We start from the raw sequence: 18,338 nt of genomic DNA, 5'->3' as shown, positions 1-18,338 counted from the left end.
CATCCAGGAACTTGAGATTGCTCACTCTTTCCACTTCTGATTCCTCTACGAGGATTGGTGTGTGTTCCCTTGTCTTACCCTTTCTGAGGTCCACTATCATTTATTCGTTCTTATGGATGTCGAGTGCATGTTTGTTGCTGCGACACCATTTAACCAGCTGATATATCTCATACTGTACACCCTCTCATCACTATCAGAAATTCTCTCAACAATAATTGTGTAATCAGCAAATTTACGGATAGCATTTGAGCTATGCCTAGCCACACAGACATGGTATAGACAGAGTAGAGCAGCGGGCTAAGCACACACCCCTGAGGTGTGCCAGTGTTGATTATCAGTGAGGTGGAGATGTTATTTCCGATCGACATAGATTGTGGTCTTCCGGTTAGGAAATTAGGGATCTCGTTGCAGAGAGAGGTACAGAGGCCCACGTCTTGGAGCTTCTTGATCAGAACTGTACAATTGATTGTGTTGAACGCTGAGCTGAGTCCTGACATAGGTATCAGCATTGCCCAGGTGATCCAAGGTCACATGAAGAGCCAATGAGATCACATCTGCAGTAGCCGTATTGTGCTGATAGGCAAATTGCAGTGGGTCCGGATCCTTGCTGAGACAGGAATTAATTGCACTCAAAGCACTTCATCACCGTAAATGTGAGTGCTACTGGACGATAGCCGTTAAGGCAGCTCACAGTGCTCTTCTTGGGCACTGGTATGCTTGTTGCCCTTTTGAAGCAGGTGGGAACTTCCAATTGTTGCAATGAGAGATTAGAAATGTCCTTGAACACACCCACCAGCTGGTTGGCTCAGGTTTTCAGAGCCCTACCAGGTATTCAGGGTTTATCCACTTGCAAGGGTTCACCCTCTGGAAAGACGGTCTGACATTGGTCTCCAAGACAGAGATCACAAGGTCACTGTGTGCTGCAGGGATCATGATAGCTGCAGTTTTATTCTCCCTTTGAAAGAGTGCATAAAAGATGTTGAAGCATCACTGCCATTCATGATGACCGGTTTCGCTTTGTAGGAAGTACTAGCTTGCAATCCCTGCCAGAGTCAACCTATATCCAATTCTGCCTCCAACCTCATTTGGAATTGTTCCTTTGCTCTCAAGATAACCCTCTGTTAAGTTGTACATGTTTCCTTGCACAGTCCTGGGTTGCCAGACGTGAATGCCTCAGACTTAGCCCTCAGTATACTATGAAACCCCTAGTACACTCACGTCTTTTGATGTGGGTAGGTACATTAAGTTCTCTTGGGCACACACTCAGCCACACAGACTTTAATGAAGTCAGTGACAGTTGTGGTGTACTCATTCAGAATTGGAGATGAATCCCTGAATACAGTCCAGTTCCTCTGATTCAAAGCAGTCCTGTAAGCAATCCTGTGCCTCCCTGGTCCACACCTTCTTGGTCCTCACTACTGGTGCTGCAGTCTTCAATCTCTGCCTGTACTCAGGGAGTTGGAGTACAGGCAGTTGATCAGACTTTCCCAAGTGTGGGCGTGGGATAGCACAGTATCCGCTTTTGACGGTGCTTTAACAGTGATCCAGTATGTTGGCTCCTCTGATTCTACAACTGGTATGTCGGTAATAATTATTTAGAGCCTTTTTCAAGCCGGTCTGGTTAAAATCCCCCAGAATGATAGGCAAGGCATAAGGATTCACTGTTTTATGCCTGTTCATTACCTTGCTCAGTTCACCTAGAGCTTGTTTGACAGGAGGTAGGAGGTACATTGCTATCAAGATGATTGCTGAAATCTTCCGTGGCAGATAAAATGGCTGGAACTTGATCGTGAGATGGTCCAAGTAGGCTGAGTCGTACGAGAACAGCATTGCAATGCTTGTACACCAAAGGTGTACTCCACCTCTACCACCTTTGTAAGACTCAGAAGTCCCATCTTGTCTGAGAACTATGAAACTATCGAGCTGTATCGGAATGGCGGGGGACATCCAAGACTCTGTGAAACAAAAAGCACATCAACGTCCCTCTGCTACAGCAGGTTGGTATTGGGAGTCGAAAACCAATCTTCGTGAGACAAACTTTTAAACCAGAACATCATCGTCCCTTCCGCTGTCTTAAAGGAGAACTGAGCCAGTGACCAGAGTCCATTCGACTTTCAAGGACTTTGATTAGCGATACATTTTTTAAACACCTTAAAACAATGTTACTAACTGTACAGGCCTTAGATGTAGCTGTGGTTTTCAGCTGTAGCAGTGTAAAATGGAAATATTTGATGGCTCCCATCAGGGCTGCTCACACGGGTCACTTTCTTGATGGCACCCCGGAAGATTATAATGTTAATATAATCTTGATGTTAGTCTTCATAATAGTAAACCCTCTGGAATAGCTTTGACCAGCGGCCAATCCGGATATCAGAAGTTTGGAGAGGAGGGGACTTCAATCAGGTCCAGTGCCCAAGGATAAAAGGCAGTGGCAGTTCGTTGCAGTGCAATAGAGTTTTGACCAGCAGCTAATTGGCGCTTGGGCTTAGTTAGTAGGGTCAAATTATAGGAAGATGGGGTAAGTGCAGCGGCCATCATCTGAGTGGTGATCTTAAGTTTTTAGCTCTTTGAATTTTCCGTGAAGGTAGGCTTCACTCAGAGAAAGCAAAGCTCAAAGTTTTTTTTTTCCATTCTCTTCTTTACATTTATTCAGTTACGTAGAAATAACAGGCAGGACAGTGCAATGCTCCACTTGCGGGATGTGGGAAGGCAGGGAGACCTCCTCGAGTATCCCTGACCACTAAAACTGCGAGGTGGATTCAGCTGCAGCTTCTAACACACCACGTTAGGGAGTTGGAGCTGGAACTGGATGAACTCCGGATCATTCGGGAGGCCGAAGGGGTAAGACATGGGACATGGAGAAAGGTAGTTACACTCAAGGTGCAGGGCACAGGAAGCTGGGTGACAGTCAGGAAGGGGAAGGGAGTTAAGGAGTGGGTGCAGAGTACTCCTGAGCTATCTCCGTCAACAGCAGACATATCACTTTGGATACTGTCGGAGAGGATGTCCTAACAGAATAAAGTCATATTGAGTATGCCTCTGTAACTCAGATGGGAAAAGGGAATAAGATAGGGTGATAGGGGATTTGTTTGGGGAACAGACAGGAGGTTCTGTAGGCGAGAACGAGATTCCTGAATGGCATGTTGCCTCCCGGGTGCCAGGGTCCCCTTGGATCGAATCCTCAGCATTTTGAGTTGGGAGGATGAACAGACAAAAATTGTGGTCTACGTAGGTACCAATGACATGGGTAGAACGAGTAACTAGGTTCTGCATAGGAATTTCAGGGAGTTAGGTGGTAAGTTAAAAGGCAGGTACTCCAGGGTTGTGATCTCAGGATTGCTACCTGTGCCACATGCTAGTGAGGTCAGAACTAGGAAGAATATACAGTTTAATACGTGGCTAAAGAGCTGGTGTAGGAGGGCGAGCATTATATTTTTGGATCATTGCGCGTTCTTCCAGGGAAGGTGAAACCTGTACAGAAAGCACAATTTGCACCTGAAATGGAAGGGAATAATATCCTAGCGGGAAGGTCTGTTAAAGCTGCATAGTGGGTTTTAAACTAGAGCTGCAGGAGGATGGGAACCAGAGTGCCAGAATAGCTAGTGGAGAGGACGTGGAGGCCGATGTTTGTAAGATCTCAGACAAAGATAGAAATCAAAAGGTTGAGCATGTGCAACAAAATCAAAAAGGGTGAATACAGGACTGAAGGTGTTGTATTTGCATTTTATGGAATACGATGAACTTGCAGCACAGTTGTGGATTGGCAGGTATGATGTTATAGGCATCGTGGAATCACGGCTGAAAGATTATAACTATGAGCTTAATATCTAAAGATACACACTGTATCGAAAGGATAGGCAGGAAGGCAGAGGGGACTGTGTTGCAGTGTTGCTCTTTTGGTAAAAAATGAAATCAAATCATTAGGAGGTGACATACGATAAGAAGATGTTGAATCATTGTGGATAGAGCTAAGGAACTGCAAGGGTAAAAACACCTTGATGGGAGTTGTATACAGACCCCTAACAGTAGTAAGGATGACGTCTACAAATTATAACGGGAGATAGAAAATGCATGGCAAAAGGGCAATGTTACAATAGTCATGGGGAACTTCAGTATGCAGGTCGATTGGAAAAATCAGTTTGGTGCTGGATTACAGGAGTGGAATTTCTAGAGTGCCTATGAGATGGCTTTTTAGAGCAGCTCGTGGTTGAGCCCATTACAGGATCAGCTGTTCTGGATTGGGTGTTGTGCAATGAACCAGAATTGATCAGAAAGCTTAAGGTAAAGAACCTTTAGGGGAAAGTATCTTAATATGATTGACTTTACTCTGAAATTTGAGAAGGAAAAGCTAAAGTCAACTGTATCAATATTACAGTGGAGTAAAGGGAATTACAGAGGCTTAAGAGAGGAGTTGGCCGGAATAGATTGGAAAAGAATACTGGCAAAGATGACAGCAGAGCAGCAATGGCTGGAATTCCTGTAAGCAATTCGGAAGGCACAGGATATATACATTCCGAAGAGGAAGAAGTATTCTAAAGGCAAGTGGATACAACCATGGCTAACACGAAAAGTCAATGCCAACATAAAATCCAAAGAGGCCATATAATGGTGCAAAGATTAGTGGGAAGTTAGATGATTGGGAAGCTTTAAAAAACCAACAGAAGGCAACTAACAAAGTCATTAAGATGATCAAGACAGAAAACGAAAGTAAGCTAGCCAATAATATTAAAGAGGATACCAAAAGTTTCTTCAGATGCATACCATGTAAAAGAGAGAGAAGAGTAGATTTTGGACTGCAGGAAAATGATGCTGGAAAGGTAGCAATGGGGGGGGGGGGAACAATAAAATAGCGGGCAAACTGAATAAGTATTTTGTATCAGTCTTAACTGTGGAAGGCACTAGCAGTATGGTGGAAATTCCAGGTGTCAGGGGACAGAAAGTAAGTAAAGTTATCACAACTAGAGAAAAGGTTCTTGGGAAACTGAAAGGTCTGAGGGTAGGTAAGTTACCTGGATCAGATGGTGTACACTCCAGTGTTCTGAAAGAAGTGGCTAAAGAGATCATGGAACTGATGGCTATGTTGCAAAGTTTGCAAACAATATGAAGATAGCTGGAGGGGCATATAGGTTTGAGGAGGTAGACAGGCTACAGAAGGACTTAGACAGATTAAGAGAATGGCAAAGAAATGGCAGACAGAATACAGTGTTGAGAAGTGTACGGTTATGCACTTTGGTAGAACAAATAAAAAGGTTGACCATTTTCTAAGTGGAGAGAAAACACAAAACAAAAACTGAGATGCAAAGGGATTTGGGAGTTCTTGAGCATGATTCCCTAAAGGTTAACTTGCAGTTTGAGTCTGTGATGAGGAAAGCAAATGCAATGTTAACATTCATTTCAAGAGGACTAGAATATAAAAGCAAGGATGTAATGATGAGACTTTATGAAGTGCTGGTGAGGCTTCACTTGGACTATTGTGAACAGTTCTAGGTCTCTTATCTTAGAAAGGACGTTCTGAAACTGGAGAAGGCTCAAAAGAGATTCACGAAAACAGTTTCAGAATTGAACAGCTTAACATATGAAGAGCATTTGATGGCTCTGGGCCTGTATTCATGAGAATTCAGAATAATGAGGGGTGACCTAATTGAAACCTATCAGACAGTGAAAGGCCTTGATAGAGTGGAGGTGGACAGGATGTTTCCTATGGTAGGAGAGTTTAAGACCAGTGGACACAGCCTCAGAATAGAGGGCATCCTTTTAGAATGGAGGTGAGAGGGAATTTCTTTAGCCAGAGGGTGGTGAATCTGTGGAATTCTTTGCCACAAGTAGCTGTGGAGGCCAGGTCTTTATGTATATTTGAGGCAGAGGTTGATAGATTCTTGATTGGTCAGGGCATGAAGGGATACAGGGAGAAGGCAGGAGATTGGGGCTGAGAGGAAAATTGGATCAGCAATGATGAAATGGCGGAACAGTCTCGAGGGTCAAAGGGCCTAATTCTGCTCCTATATCTGTCATGGTCCCTTCTGGCAATCCCCCACCTTGCTAGTTACCTCAGGAATTGGGCCTCAATCCCCTTGTTGAATTTTCAATCATTCCCAGGTTCCACTAACTACACACACTTGTTTTCCATCAGAAAATGCAGGATAAAGACCCTGTGATCACAACAAGAAGCTGCCAGATTTTTAGTCGTCTCTAGTGTGAGTAAACCTCGTTTCCTGATTCCTGAGAACTGTCAGTTCTAAGTTTCGCATCGTTTCCCGGATACTCTACGTGATACTTGTCTCTGTGTAAAGACTTTCCTGGATACCGGTTCTCCATTTGTGGCGGTGCTAATACCTCACGGCTCTGCCTCAGCGCCTGTGTTCTGCACTTGGGTTCGTCCCCAGCCATGTACTTGCAACAATATCGTATGGTTTTGTGGTCTTCTAGTGTTTGCTAGTCTTGCTACTTAAGTACTTCAAAACAAAAACTGCAAAGGCTCCAAAGACAATTTTTTCCCCATCAAATGAAGTGTCCTGTTCTTTGATAGGTCACTGTGGCAACTTTAAGAGGCAGGATTCTGACACTGAGCAGTTGTCTGCAGGAACCTAGGAACAATTTTCAACAAAATACGACTGAGAAGTCAGATGTGGGCATGTGGCCAGGAACAAAGAAAGGAGTAGAAGCACAGTGTTAAGATAAAAAACTGAAAGAGATAGTGGCATTGCATGAAATACTACCTTTGTGGGAGACTGCTTCACTGGCAGTTGGTTTGTGGTTAAAACAAAAGCCTGTTTAAAGGAGCTGAAATTCCACATTGTAGATTTATTTCTCCAAGATCTGAGCGATTTCACTGGTTAGGATTTCACCAGACACTGCATTATCATTGATAGAACGCAGATTTTACATAGAATGATAGTTCCATCTGGTCTTCCCACAGGAGATCAAGGTGCTGAGGGGCCATGGGTGCAGATGCATCTCAACCTTAGACTTTTTACCTCCTGTTTTGTGTGGCTACAGCTCAGAATCTTTTAAGTGTTATTGTGTCATGAAAGAATCTATAAATATCAATTTATTTTGTTATTGCAGGAAAAGCCAAGATATCAATGTATGCATAGAAATTAAATCAAGTTTATCTCCCTCAGGTTGAAATGGTTGAAAATTAATCCCATCCCTACTCCTCCCACAGATTCAAATTGATTCACCACATGTGCATTGAAAATGAAATGAAATGTAATGTTTGCCTCAATAGCCAACACACCCCATGGATGTGCTGGGGGCAACCTGCAAATGTCGCCACACATTCTTGTGGCAACATAACAAGGCAATGATACTCTGCTGAACAACGCATGCTCACTGGTCACTTTATTAGGTACAAGAGTGGAACCCAATAAGGTTTTTCATTGCTGTAGCCTATCCACTTCAAAGTTCTACATTCTGTGTTTTTTGGGAAGGCTCCTTTTTGCACCACTGTTGTAATGCATGGTTATTTTAGTTACTGCAACGTACACAAAATGCTGCAGGAACTCAGCAGGCCAGGCAGCACCTACGGAAAAACGTCCAGTCAATGTTTCGGGCCGAAACTCTTCGGCAGGACTGGAGAGAAAAAGCTGAGGAGTAGATTTGAAGGGCTGGGGAGGGGAGAGATAAACACCAGGCGATGGGTGGAACTTGAGGGATGAAGCAAAGAGCTAGGAAGTTGATTGGTGAAAGAGACAGATTGCCATGAAAGAAAGAAAATGGGGAGTTGGGGGGGGGATAGGAGCACCAGAGGGAGGTGATGTGCAAGCAAGGAGAGAACATGAAAGAGGTACCAGGGGATGGGAAATATTAATGGGGGGAGGCATTACTGGAAATTTGAGAAATTGATGTTCACACTATCAGGTTTGAGGCTACCCAAACGGAATATAAGGTGTTGTTTCTCCAACCTAAGTGTGGCCTTATCACGACCATGTCTGCATGCTTTTATGCATTGAGTTGCTGCCACATGATTGGCTGATCAGATAATTACATTAACGAGCAGTTGTATCTAATATAGTGACCATGGGTTGTAGAACACAATGAAGCAGAACACCACAAGCAACAAAACAACAACAGTGAAAAAGTCCCGTTCCTCTCTCCCATACACACATGCACACACACGGTCCTCCAAATCCAGAACAGGCCATCTCCAGTCTCTAGCCTCCAGCAGACCTGGGGATTCACAGACGATGGACTTGACCCAGGGCTCTGGGCATTAGGCCCCAACTTCTAATTGCCCTTTGGTATCAACCTCAGGTCTCACTGATGATCATGAATGGGGACCATGAATTTACACCCAAACTCCAGACTGGCCAATCATGGGACCCTCAACCTCAAATTCTGGTACCTAGGGGTCACCCGTCCTCGTACCTCCTGTTCCTATGGAACTGTGATCCTGGAATCCAGCAACGGTTCACTGACCTGGGGATGCAGTGTGGGGGGCACCAGCCCTCATCCTCACTAGTCTGCAACCTGACATCCATACACAGATGCCCTTCATCACATATCCACATTATTGAGTCTATGAACATGGAGCAGAAGCCTAGACTCTGGCCTGACATCTAACTGCCCCACATCCCTGTCGCTAACCCTACCCTGACCTATAACTCCTCTTTCTCCATCCCAAACATCATGCCTATGATCCTAGGAAAACAACTAAGTTTGAGCCACAACCTTGACAGAGAATCCACCTCGGCACCATCTTGAGACCAATATGATAATGACCATTTCCCCTTTGTTGGACATTTCACCAGGTATGCCTGGAATGTTCTCAGTAATGCATCTTGGAATGTGTAAAGTGACAATATTATCCTGAAAATGACCATCATTGGGCCTCGGAATACTATCATCTTTCCAATACAGAGCCAGACAGAGGTCTTTAATTACCTCTTCGTCCTCCATGCACAATTTCACAATACCCCTTTGCTTCAGTACTCACCAGTGAGAGGGACTTTGACAAATGGATCTATGAACATAACCCCTTGAACCCTTGGACACTACCCCATTTTTTAAAAATATATAGTATTTCTGTTTCTTCCATGATTTTAAATCTATTCAATATAAATGTACTGTAATTTCTTTCTTTTTTGTTAGTTTTATTTCTTATATATTATGTATTGCAGTGGTCCCCAGCCACGGGGCCGTGGACCTGTATCAGGCCATGCAGAAACGATATGATTTGGCGATATGAAACGATATGAGTCAGCTGCACCTTTCCTCATTCCGACACACACTGTTGAACTTGAACACCACCCTACCCCCCCATCCCCCGGTTGGCCGGTCCGCAAGAATATCGACAATATTAAACCAGTCCACGGTGCAAAAAAGGTTGGGGACCCCTGATGCATTGCATTGAGCTATTGCTGCTGCTAAGTTAACAAATTTAATGTCACATGCCGGTGATAATAAACCTGATTTTGAATGCGAGAACAATGTAAAATATGCTGATATGTTGGAACATGTCAACGTTAAGAAAGAAGATGTGCTGCAATTTTGAAGAAAATTTGGGGCCAGACGGGATATACCCCAGGTTACTATGAGAGGAGAGGGAAAAGATTGTTGTGTCTTTGGCGATGCCATTTGCATGCTCATTTGGCACAGGGTAGTACCAGAAGAGAAACATTAATCCTTTGTTCAAGAAAGGTAAAGGGGATAATTCTCAGAATTACAGGCCAGTTAGTCTTATGTCAATGGTGTGAAAAACTATTGGACAGGATCCTTTGAGACAGGAACATTTGGGGAAGCATAGTCTGATTAGGGATAGTCAGCATAGCTTTGTGAGTGGCAGGTCATTTTCTTTGAGGAAATGAAACACCAAATGATGAAGGTAAAGCAGTGGATGTGGTGTATATGGATTTTAGTAAGGCATTTGAAAAGGTTCCTCATGGTAGGCTCATTCAGAAAGTCAGAAGGTATGGGATCCAGTGAAATTTAGCTGTGTGAATATGGAATTGGCTTGTACATAGAAAACAGCAGGTGGTAGTGGATGGAGAGAGCATTCTGCCTGTAGGTCAGTGACAAGTGGGTTCCACAGGAATCTGTTCTGGGATCCCTGCTCTTTGTGATTTTTCTAAGTGACTTGGGTGTGGAAGTGGAAAAGAGGGTAAGTTTGCAGATGACATTAAGGTTGGTGGTGTTGCCAATATTGTAGAAGGTTGTCATAGGTTCAAATGGGATAGTGATAGGATGCAGAGTTGGGATGAGCAGAGGCAGATGGATTTCAATCCAGAAAAGTGCGAAGTGTGAAATGATGCTCTTTGGAAGGTTGAGAACAGGGTTAATGGCCAGATTCTTAGCAGTGTGAAGGAACAGAGGGATCTTGGAGTTATGTCCAAAGATCCCTCAAATTTGCCACGCAATTTGATAGAGTGGTTAAGGAAGCACATGGTCTATTGGTATTCATTAGTCAGAGGATTGAATTCAAGAGCTGTGAGGTAATGTTGCAGCTCTTTAAACCCTAGTTAGATCACTCTTGGAATACTGTGTTTAGTTCTGGTTGCTTCATTATAGTAAGGATGTAGAAGCTTTAGAGAGCATGCAGAGACTTACCAGGATAATAATTGGATTAGAGACCATGGCTTCTTGGTTGAGTGAGCTAAGACTATTCTCTTTGGAGTAAAGAAGGACATGAAGCAGCATGATAAAGGTGTATAAAATAGCAAGAGGCATAGATACGTAGGGAAGAAATTGTTAATACTATGGGGCAAAATTTAAAGGTAATTCGAGGAAAGTATAGAGGGGATGACAGATGTAAGTTTTATTTTTACACAGAATGGTGAGTGCTTGGAACACACTTCCATGGGTATGTGAGAGAGTAGGGCCAGATTGATCTTGGAGTAGGTTAGAAGGTCAGCACAGCAGCATAAACTGAAGGACTTGTATGGTGTTGTAATAATCTATGTACTAAACAGTGGTAGAAGCAGAGCCTTTGAATTTTTTTTTAGGGTAGAGGTAGATAAATTCATGGAAAGCAGGGAGTGAAATGTTACAATTTGACAGAAATGGGACTATATACATAGATCAGTTACACTCTTACTGAACATGGAAAAGATTTAAGGGGATGAGTGGCCAAGTCTAGTTCCTACATGTACCTCTGTACAACTCACTGCCTTGCTGGAATTACATACAGAATGGACCTAGTCAGGGTGGCAAATTCTCCCCAGGTGAGTTTGTACAATAATTCCATTGTTTTGCAGTCATTATCACCAAGACTGACTTCAATTTTCAATTCCAGATTATTTTAACTGGATTTAAATTCCACGGTTGTAATGGTGGTATCTGAACTGGCATCTCTTGATTATTCATCTGGTAGTCACTGTACCTGAGATATACCATATGGGGTCCATATCTCAATGTCAATATCAGCCTGTTTGATGAATCCCTAGGCTTATTTGATCCCATCTACCTTTGCAGAATTTCATTTGTGGAACAAAATCCTTTGCTTTTCACAGTACAATGAAGAAAGGCTTCATTGTCTGCAATTAATGGACAGGAAACAGATTACAATTTGATGACAGTCATATCAGTTTCAACCTCTAACTACAGTCAAACAATATCCAACAAAAGATGCTTTATTTTGCTCAGAGGTTTTATGTATAGGAAAAAGTTAGTTGCATCATCAAAAAGAATAGTGACAGATAAAAGTAATTTAAAAAAGTACTTTTAAGTTTGCGTTTGCCTTTTGTAACTTACTTGATGGCTGTTGGTTTAGGCATTTGATTATCTTTAGCCTGAATATTAAAAGCAGATTGATACCTGCTGAAAGCCTGGTAAGATGGTGTGCTTACATTAATGAAACAGAAATCCAGAGAGCACAAGTTCATACTTAAGATCAAACAAAATAAAAATATACAATTGTTTTGCCACAAAAAGACCTTTCAGCTCATTGGACTTGTGCTAGATCTTTTTAGAGTAATTCTGACTATAGTTTCACTTTCCCAGTATCTGTAATTTTTAACATTTTCACTGTGTAAAAAAATCCAGAAGATAGATAACATTTCATTTCTTACCCCTCCCCACCTTGTTCTATCTTGTTCATATCCTGTGTAGTAATTTATCATGTCTTTAAAATAACCTTCACTCAAGCAGCTGTTCGCAAGATTATAGAGAGTTGTAAAGGCTAGCTGGAATAAAGGCATCATTAGATACTGAACAAAATCAGATGTGCAGATGAACATTTTCAGTAAAACCTGTAAAAATGTACTTTGCACTACTGGGGAAACCACTAATCTGACAAAGTCAAGACTGATTTGCCAGCTGTTGGTGAATCACCTCCTTAAGATAGAGACCAGAATGTGGTTTCAGGAATTCTGACACATTGAGAGAAAAACGGAGATCTAAGCAAATATTTTTTAGCTCTGCTCAACATCACTGTCTCCTCTGAGGAGCTGTTTATGGCCCACTTGCTGCCAAATGTAAATGGTCTATATGTTAGAAGGCAAATTCTATTATCAAAACGAATAGGGTTACATTAGCAATAAAACCCATCAAGAACATTGTCCTTTTATATGATTATTGCAAAAGTCTGTCCTTGGTGTTTTGCCTTTGTTTAGAAAGAAATTATCCCATGGCATTAATAGACCATACTGCAGAAACAGTTCAAATAGACAAATAAGCTTATTTTGTTAAAACTGACGTATTTCAGAATACTAATTTTAAAAATGTGGTACATAAACTTTTCATGACTTGTTTTAATACTGATGAATAGCAAGACAGCTGGAATGGACACACTATAAATGAGCAATAGATGCAAGTATTCCAGCTTTTCTGAAATTCAATGAAATATTATTTGTCTGCATGAGGAAATCTGTGATACTTCATTAAGCACTGGAATTCAAAAGAAATAAAAATTGATTACATTAAAAGATTTTACTTGAGAAACTGGGCTGAAGGTCAGTAACTGGGCTGAAGGTCAGTAACTGAGTGACATATAATCGACAAAAAAAATCTCTTATGTGATAAACTTGGAACCATCTAAATATAATCAACAAATAGCTGTATTTATTACCTGAAAAAGTAGTACAGAAATGATTAACAGTAGCAATTCATCATAAACAATTTTTGCAGCTCTAAGTAATGTCTTTCATGTTGGTTACAATGGCACCGTGGATGAAATGAAAGAATTCAACAAATCTCAAGTGACTAATATTGTGAATGTCTAGGTGTTGACAGTTATTGTGCAGAATCTGATAAAAATGAAATACATTCTCTTGCATTGACAATAAACAAGTAAAATTGTATCTATTTTCAAAAATAGATGGCCAAATAATCTTGACAGTCAAAATGCACATTAGAAAAACAACTGAACTCATTCTTGGCAAAGTTGTCGGGTAGAATGTTTTTGTGGAGTAACTCAGTGCCAGCAGTCATCAGAGTTGAAGATATTGTGTGAGCAAACTTTTTGACTTCTGACTCATTGACCTTCAATATGGACAGTAAAATAATTTTAAGCCGCTACAAACTTCAACATGACAGACAGACTAAAAATCAACTCAAATCAGTGGGGGAGCTCTTTGGAGATTTGCCTGATCAACCATAGAATCTTCAATAAAAGTCCAGCAGGATCCTCATCGAGGGGAAGAGAAGCACAGTGGTTAGGTCACTGGATTAGACTCCCAAAGCCTGGGATACTGATCTACAAACATGAGTTGGAATCCCATCATAGCACCTGAGGAAATTAAACTCAAGCAATAAAAAAGATACTAGAGTCAATAACAGTTAGCATCACATCACTGGACTGCTGTATAAATGCATTGGGTTCAATAATGTCCTTTCGGGAAGGCAATCTGCCACCTATTTTTGGTCTTGCCTACCTGTGATCCCAGATTCCCCTATCTGGTTGCCTTGTTACAGTTCAAGATCATTAAATGTTGACACTGACATCCGTTGTTTTGCCCCTTCTTTTTCGGTCCTGAAGATAGGTCTTGGTCCAAAATGTCAACTATTTATTCATTTCTACAAACGCTGAGACTTGCTGAGTTCCTCCAGTATTTTGAATGTGTTGCTTTATGTTTCCAGCGTCTGCAGACTTTCTCGTGTTGCTAAGTAGAAAAATTTCCTTGCCCACCGCATGGAAATTTCACATTTTACATTTAAGTTTCCCACTGAAACTGCCGCTAAAAGCGATTTACCTTTGGAAATTAGTTGTAAACTAAAACATGAAAGCAGAATTTTATAAACATAAATTTTGGATACTGAGAAATCATTTTAAAACTATCAGGAACAATAACAATATGTAAAAATTTGCCCCTTTCACTTGGCAAGTGATTGGTACCAAATATTGTAGCAATATTCAAATAAAGACATCCCTAATGTTTTTCTAAAATATGTCATTAGTCGTTACCAATTGTTAATTTCATCGTACATATACCCACAATACACCAATTTTAGATGCACTGAATCACAGTGATATGCAGGGGATTTTGGGTAATGGAGACACATCGGCACCAGTACATTTTGGCCACATAAGTGGCCAACCCAAATAGCCAGTGTTTCATGGAAATCGTTAAAAAGCTACAAAAAAGACAAACTACCATTTAATTGAGTAACAAATTTGTACTTAAAGGAAATACAGATCAAATTAGAACACTACCAATGCTACTGGTGGTTGTCTATAGCGTCCACAGGAAACCTGTGTGGGAGAGTTTGCAAAGTGGAAAGGCCGCTGCATTGGGGCAGTTCTGCTCTCTCGAAATTCGAAGTCTAGGTCCAGGGGATGAGTAGGTGTCACAACTGGTCTTCCCTGGTTGCAGTGGATAACTATGACCACCTTATTTGCCTCATTATATGATTTGCTCTCCATGTAGCTTTGCAGCACTGCCTTCTTGGCCATTGGGTCTCACTGTAGATCTCATCTACCCAGTTTGCCAAAACAGGTATGTCCCTATCTCGTGAGGGTAAAAGGCCCACTGGCTGTCCTCAGCTGGTTTAGCGCACTTGTTTAAGAGGTGTAATGGGGTGTAATCGCTGTCACATGTAAACAGCTACTTGGAGCCACAGGTACGAGCTGAGTGTCCAGTGGGGGCAAAAAGGAACACTCAAGATGATTGTCAATACCTTCGAATGCATCATAGTTCCTAACTTGTTGAAATAGTGAAATTGTTTAATTTTCACTCCCGGCTATTTCTGGCACTTCCAAGCTTGAATGCTTAAAACCACAGTGAACAAAATAGTTCTGAACTGTATTACTGCTTAAGTTCTTGCCAACTATCAGTGTCAAAAGTTATTGCTTTTTGAACGCAAACACATGTAACTGACGCTATTTAAAAACTGTTTGTTCTAAGCACGGTGCAGTGTTTTATGACCACACAATGTACACACGGACTGATGCTTGTTAGAAAAGGTTCAGCAACAGTTTCCTGCCCCAATTATGCAGCATATTGTCCCAAATAAACCAAGGGAATCCTGGCAATTTTCTTAATTTGTTTTTGTTCTTTAAGAGTTGTCCAAAATAAGTGGTTGCCCGGATTAACCAGAATCCACGGTATTGAAGTCATAATATCACAATAAGATGTTATCTACTGAAATCCGTAATGTTCTTTTACAAGAAATTCATTTGTGGTGAGAGAATTTCAATCCTAGCTTTCAGTGATCACATTCCGAACAGCGGAACCACACCCACAACTCATTGTGAGGTTGGAAACTTTATCTCTCAGAGGTTACTGGAAACCTCAGTGGAATAATATGATCACAGTTCTCTGTTATTCTGCATACTTGACATATTACATTAGCACAGAGACCACATTAATGGAACTAAAATGCATTAGCACTGAACATAATCTCAAAGGGACACTAACACAAGAGATTCTGCAGATGTTGTGAGTCCAGAGTAACACAGACAAAATGCTGGAAGAACTCAGCAAGTCAGGCAGCATCTGAGGAAAGTAAGCTGATGTTTTAAACTGAGACCTTCCATCAGAATTGGAAAGAAAAGGGGGATGAGGCCAGAATAAGGTGGTGGGTGGAGGGAAGGAGTGCAAGCTAGAAGGTGATAGGTGGAGCCATGTGAAGGGGAAGGTAAGTGGATGGGGAAGGGGTGAAGTGGAAAGCTGGAAGGTGATAGGTGGAAAAGTTAAAGGGAAAAGGTAAAGTGCTGAAGAAGGAATTTGATAGATGAGTGGACCATGAGAGAAAGGGGAGGAGGGGCACTAGAGGGAGGTGATGGTCAGGCAAGGAGAAGAGAAGGGGTAAGAGGGGAGGCAGAATGGGGAATGGAAGAAGGGGGGGGAAGAATTACCAGGATAGAGAAATTGATGTTCATGCCATTAGGTTGGAAGCTACCCAGACAAAATGTGAGGTGTTGCTTCTCCAACCTGAGAGTGGCCTCATCTTGGCAGTAAAAGATGTCATGGACCAACATGTTGGAATGAGAATGGGAATTGGACATAAAAATAGTTGGCCACCTGGAGATCCTGCTTGTTGCAGATGGAGAGAAGGTGCTCAACAAAGTTGTCCCCCATTCTACTTCGGGTCTCACCGATCTAGAGGAGGCCACACCAGGAGCAATGGATACTGTAAATGACCCCGAAAGACCTACAAGTAATGTGCTGCCTCACCAGGAAGGAGCTCTTGGGGCCCAGAATTGAGGCAAGGGAGGAGGTAAATGGGCAGGTGTAGCAGTTCTTCCACTTGAAGGAATTAAGTACCAGGAAGGAGATAAATGGGGAGGGACAAATGGACAAAGGAATCATGGAAGGAGTGATTTCTGTGGAAAGTGGTGGGTTGAGGGAAGGTAAAGATGTGGTTAGTGGTAGGATCCTGATGAAGGTGGCAGAAGGTGTAGAGAATGCTGTGTTAGATGTGGAGACTCATGAAGTGGTCCATATGTCTGAGTAGTCTACAACCTGATGGCATGAACGTCATTGCTCCTCCCACTTCTCTCTTCTTCCATTCCTCATTCTGAATCCCCTCTTACCTATTCTCCTCACCTACCTATCACCCCGATCCCCCTGTGTCCCTCCTCCCTTCCCTTTCTCCCATGGTCCACTCTCCTCTGCTGTCAGATGCCTTCTTCTTCAGCCCTTTGCCTCATCTAACTATCACCTCCTAGCTTTTCACTTCAGTCCCCTCCCCATCCACCTACCTCCCCCCTTACCTGGCCTCACCTATCACTTTCTAGCTTGTACTCCTCTCACCCCACCTTCTTATTCTGGTTTCTTCTCCATTTTCTTTCCAATTCTGATGAATGGTCTCAGCCTCTATTCCCCTCAACAGATGCTGACTGACCCGCTGAGTCTCTCCAGCATTTTGTGTGTAAAAGGAACATTATTTATTATTTACGGATATTCAGTTACTCTACGACACAGAAGCTCTTCTGTGCTCTCAGTGTCATTATTGGGCCCTTTCAAAGAAGGGACAACACCAATAATGAGCAAACATGGTGTAAATGTACCTGCTCCCAATTGCCCAACAATTCAGAAAAGAATTGCTGAAAACCACCAAATAGAACTGCAAATCACATCTGCATCTAATTTCTGCAGATTGGATGAAAGGTGATAGACATGAGATTAGAACCAAATGCAACAATAACATAAAGTAATGAAGCATTAGATTGTTTCCCCACCTCCCATCGTTCATTTGCTCGTTGTGTACCATGTTATATGTTGTAGGAGATTGTGGTCTTTTCAAGGCAATTATTGTTCTTGGCAAGTTTTTCATCATAAATGGTTTGCAACTACAAGATGGGTGACCCCAGCTATAATCAGTACCCTTTTGAGAATGTCTGCCTGGCGTCAGTGGTTGCATAACCAGGATTTGTGATACGCACCAGCTGCTCGTACGACCATCCACCACCTGCTCCCATGGCTTCATGTGACCCTGATCAGGGAGGGGGGCAAGCAGGTGCTACACATTGCCCAAGGGTGATCTACAAGTTAGCAGAGGGAAGGGTTGCCTTACACCTCCTTTGGTATCCCCATCCCGCCACCCACATTTCCCATCTGCAGCTGCAATGTGGGCAGCGGTGGGGTGCTGGACACTCTGCTAAGCAACCAAGCTGCTAATTTAGTGCTGGACTGCTGCCACTTTATTATTCCCAGATGCCAAATTTGGATCTATTTTCCAACCACAACCAGTCATAAGGCCATTAACTATACACCTGTTCTGGGCTGGATAAATTTCTTCACCTTAATGCTTTAGTTCATTTCTACTGAATGACTGACACTGTAGACACTGATATTTGTAGAGAAGTGTTATAGAACAACTGGCAAAATCACCTTACCTGATATTCCTTAATCTTCCTCTGAAGAGTAGCAGTTAAAGATTGTTCATCTTCCAGTTTAGTGTTCACTGAACTGATCTCCAGCTCTTTCCTTAAAATAGAACAAAACACACTTCACATAGAG

The 18,338-nt window shown here is 42.2% G+C and overlaps 1 protein-coding gene across 9 annotated transcripts in view; it reads right to left on the bottom strand.

Moving 5' to 3' along the window:
- LOC140187173 (putative uncharacterized protein MYH16) overlaps window positions 1-18,338 on the bottom strand; it is a 328,506-nt gene that overhangs the window by 102,743 nt on the left and 207,425 nt on the right. For all 9 annotated transcript variants that reach the window (XM_072242198.1, XM_072242202.1, XM_072242203.1 and 6 more), the window contains one exon: window positions 18,215-18,305. In XM_072242198.1, coding sequence (XP_072098299.1) covers window positions 18,215-18,305 — 91 coding nt within the window. The remainder of the gene's footprint in view (window positions 1-18,214; window positions 18,306-18,338) is intronic.

This window comes from Mobula birostris, chromosome 24 (genome assembly GCF_030028105.1).
Source record: "Mobula birostris isolate sMobBir1 chromosome 24, sMobBir1.hap1, whole genome shotgun sequence".
Lineage (NCBI taxonomy): Eukaryota > Metazoa > Chordata > Chondrichthyes > Myliobatiformes > Myliobatidae > Mobula > Mobula birostris.
This window is presented reverse-complemented; position numbering and strand designations above follow the sequence as displayed.